General features: G+C 39.0%; 1 protein-coding gene across 1 annotated transcript; it reads right to left on the reverse strand.

Annotated features, from left to right (window-relative positions):
* Nucleotides 1–227: 227 nt before the first annotated feature.
* LOC104602230 (putative F-box protein PP2-B12) lies at nucleotides 228–2996 on the reverse strand. The gene is made up of 3 exons (XM_019198578.2): nucleotides 2607–2996; nucleotides 1474–1592; nucleotides 228–1388 (listed from the first exon to the last, which is right to left on the reverse strand). Exons 1-3 carry the CDS (start codon nucleotides 2868–2870, stop codon nucleotides 842–844), a joined length of 930 nt encoding a protein of 309 aa, XP_019054123.1. The 5' UTR covers nucleotides 2871–2996; the 3' UTR covers nucleotides 228–841.
* Nucleotides 2997–3656: the final 660 nt, after the last annotated feature.

The raw sequence follows: 3656 nt of genomic DNA on the forward strand, positions 1-3656 counted from the left end.
ATTACGAGCCCTGATATTGGTGGAGTCTGATTACCAGTCAGCATGCAGCAGGAAGCTATGGAAGGGGGGGGGAGGGCGGTAGGAACCTTTAATTCCTACATATTTTCCATGCATATAGCCCATTGTGGCCTGGGATCTAGGAACCTTTTCTACTTTTCTGCCCTCTCATAGGTCATTATTTGCCACATATATGAATGACTCTTACCCAACAGAATTGCTTAAACACAAATTAACAAGATGACATGCATGATTTAGTCGTCTGATTGATACCTATACAAGAGTCTTAATAAAAATTCCAACAAGAAATTCAACAGAAACTTTGAGCCAAAACAAACAATTTTGATCAAATTAATGCTGATATTTATACAGACCACGACCGCCTGAGTTAATCTCCATGTTGGCCATTGGCGTTCTCACCAATAGCTTTGAGCTACACACAGTACATCTTACAACCGACCGGACAATTCTAATTACAAGCATACAAAGTCCAAGTACGTAGGTAGATACCTAGGTACGACATCACCTACAACTTCACTGGATTTGACTCGGTATCTTTCAAAGGACAAAAGTACACAGTTGATTAAAATAAAGAACAGAGTAGGGACCCAGAACCATCATCTAAGAACTGATGTGTAAAGGACAATAGACAACAAAAAGAAATCACAGATTCGTTTTTTTAGCAAAAACAATCACAGATTGTTTCCCCTTTTATGGTGCTTTAAAAAGTTTCCACTGACATTGAGAATCAGTTCCCATTTGCTCCCCTTTGAGTTGCATTCCAATTTAACAATGAAAACTAATGCAAAAGGGCTAGAGGAAAAATAATGTAATAGCTAGGCTTTCATTTATTTGGTATTTTGGTCTCCTTAGGCCTCAGCTCTATCCCCTGAACATTGAGGCCAGACTTCCAATGACCACCTTTCACCTCTAACAGACTCATCTGCACCTCTCCATCCTCACCCTTGCCGATGTAAAACTCACCCATCTGCACTTCCAGCCACCCATCACCTCTCTCTTCAGGGAACTGCCCCTCCAAATCCAACATCTGTTGTGGCAACCTAATCGGAATTGGTGGTCTTATTGAGGTGCTTAACCTAAGCGTCCTCTGAAACAACCCCGTATTCCTTAGCCTTCCAAACTGCGCATTCTTCCGGCTATCTGGATCCAAGTAAGCGGTCTGCACCTTACCAGTGCCAACACCACTTCGTCCTCCTCCCACAAATTTCACTACCACGTCCACTGGTTGGTAGTCGAACCCCATGCTCCCCTCTGCAAACTTGAATATAAATTTGGCTATGTATGTTGTTTCTGGGGACAGCATTCGCGTATCAACCTTCCCATCAATTTGTAGCCAGCAAACTTCCTCCAGATGAGCAACCTCACCAAACCTATACATGTCAAATCCAAGTTTAAGAGCGTCTACATGAAGGATGAATGAATGAATGAATGAGAGAGAGAGAGAGAGAGAGAGACCTTGACTCAGGGACAGATGGCCATGTCCAATTGCTAGTAGAACCTCCCCATGCAATGGAAAGCCTTCTTGCGCCTAGTGTATAACATTTCCTCCCAGACAATTTATCCAGCGCAAAGCTCTGTTCAAAGGCCAATTCCAAATTAGATATGAGAGACAGAGAGACACCAACGTCGAGTGCATGGCATTTAATGGAACACTTGTCAGGAAAAAGTACAGGATAAAAGTGCAGGAGAGGTTCTCAGCCCACATCAACCGTGGTCCTCTGTCGAATCTTTGTTCTTTCTTTATAATAGAATAGAAAAGAAAGAGGAAGCTTTTTTTTAAAAAAATCAAAAGCCACTTTGCCTTAAAGGTTCCTCAGCCCACAATATGTACATCTTTGCTGCATTGGGATCTCAAGTCTACTCCCACATCAATCCACCTTCAAACTACTTTACATACCAAACTCTGAACCCAACTTTCTAAATTATACTTTTGGTTAAAACCTAATTATTCTATCCGCATTGATCTGTTTTTTCTTTTTTTTTTTTACTTTTCATATTTTATTAATTAGGATTTAGAATTTCCAACTTTTATTAAGTTTAACAAAATTTTCTCTTCCCTTTCTGCATTTTTTGTTCCCTGATTAATTTTTCTTCAATTCTCCAATAATTGATTGCATGCTTAAGATGGGACTGTAGGAGAAAGAGAGAACACCTAATTTATTGGCCCACTAAATAATTTCATTGTACAGGGCCCACTAAGTAGTAAATATATATAATACTTTGAAATCTGCATTTGTACAACTCATTTGAAATTCAACAATTTATACTTTATCAAACTCATTTCAAAATTAACAGTTCCTAAATGGTATAAGTTGTTTTGAAGAGATTAGAATCCAAAAACTGATTAAGATTAAAGCATTTTTAAATTCAAGAAAAAGATAAAAGGAAACCATGATCTTTGGTTTATGGGGATATTCTGGAATGATGAACTGAATGTAGGGAAAATAGAAGTGAGATGTATATATAATATGGAAATGGAACAGAAGCGGCATTTTAGAAAAATAAGATGAATGGTACTGTATGTCCACCCATCCATGGGAAGAAGCGAAGAAGGACCAATTCAACAGAAATAGGATAAGAACTATTACCATATAACCATCGTCTATGAGGATGGGGTCATCACATAGACGAAAATACAATTCCTTCTTGGAAGAAAAATCCACAGATGAAACAGATCTGGAGAGTATGTTCTTATAATCAGATGGTAGAAATTTCTCCCATACAGAGTCCGAATCCGCTGCTGATCGGAAGATAAGCGACACCGCCGACGACCTACATGCTTCTAGGGGAGACGTAAAGGATATGATCTTGGAGATGCATTCTAAAGGAAGAACATTGAAACCCGTCACCATGCTACCTTATTCTCTCTCTCTCTGTATATTTATATTATATATGGCGCTTCTCTTCACAGTTCACACTCACACAACGCTGGCACTCAGTCGCAGTCTCCAAGGTTCTGTTATATATGTACAGAGAAGATTGCAACGATATCAACTAACGAAGAAGGCTTCACCGCTAAGGATATTTCGTTTTCTTTTTCGCTTTTCCTAATTAATTTTCATTATTCTCAGTATCTGTGTCTTTATGGAAAAGAGAAGAAAGAGAGAAAGAGAGGCCATCAATGAGCAAAGAACCCTTCGTGGCTAAGATTCTAAGTTGGATATTACGGGGGGAGTGTTTGTTTACTGAAAGGGAAAAGAAGGCAGATTTGGATATTGGAGATCTCTGTGACTGTGAGACCAAAGAATTTACGTTATGGGTTCGTTTATTATGACCAAAATACCCCTATGATCGTTGAGGCTTCACGTAACTCATTATGCATATATACGTGCAACTTGGGCCGGGTTGACCCGATCCCAATCTGAAAAAATCGGGTTGGGCTGGATCAGGTTGTCATTCAGATTAGGGTAATGGATGATCTTTGCTAATCTTACTTCAATTTGGATTGGATAAGGGATGATCCATCGGGCAACCGAGCTCTACTATTAGTCTATTACTATGCTATATAATATCAATAATTCATTTATCTTAACTATTAGTGCTGTCAATGGATTTCAAAAGATGGATGCGCTATTGGGCATGTTACTTGTATGTGATTGTATTGGATACAGATTTAATCCACTCGATCTAATTAAAAT

Source organism: Nelumbo nucifera, chromosome 3, assembly GCF_055504915.1.
Source record: "Nelumbo nucifera cultivar China Antique chromosome 3, China Antique-T2T, whole genome shotgun sequence".
NCBI classification, from domain to species: Eukaryota; Viridiplantae; Streptophyta; class Magnoliopsida; order Proteales; family Nelumbonaceae; genus Nelumbo; species Nelumbo nucifera.

Bases quoted from the DNA above. Each gene is read 5' to 3' on its own strand.
- LOC104602230 (XM_019198578.2), bottom strand. From the start codon at position 2,870: ATGGTGACGGGTTTCAATGTTCTTCCTTTAGAATGCATCTCCAAGATC. The intron at 1,593-2,606 runs GTAATAGTTCTT...GCCTTTGAACAG, and splicing joins TCATAGACGATGGTTATATG to AGCTTTGCGCTGGATAAATT. The intron at 1,389-1,473 runs GTCTCTCTCTCT...TGACATGTATAG, and splicing joins CCATCTGTCCCTGAGTCAAG to GTTTGGTGAGGTTGCTCATC.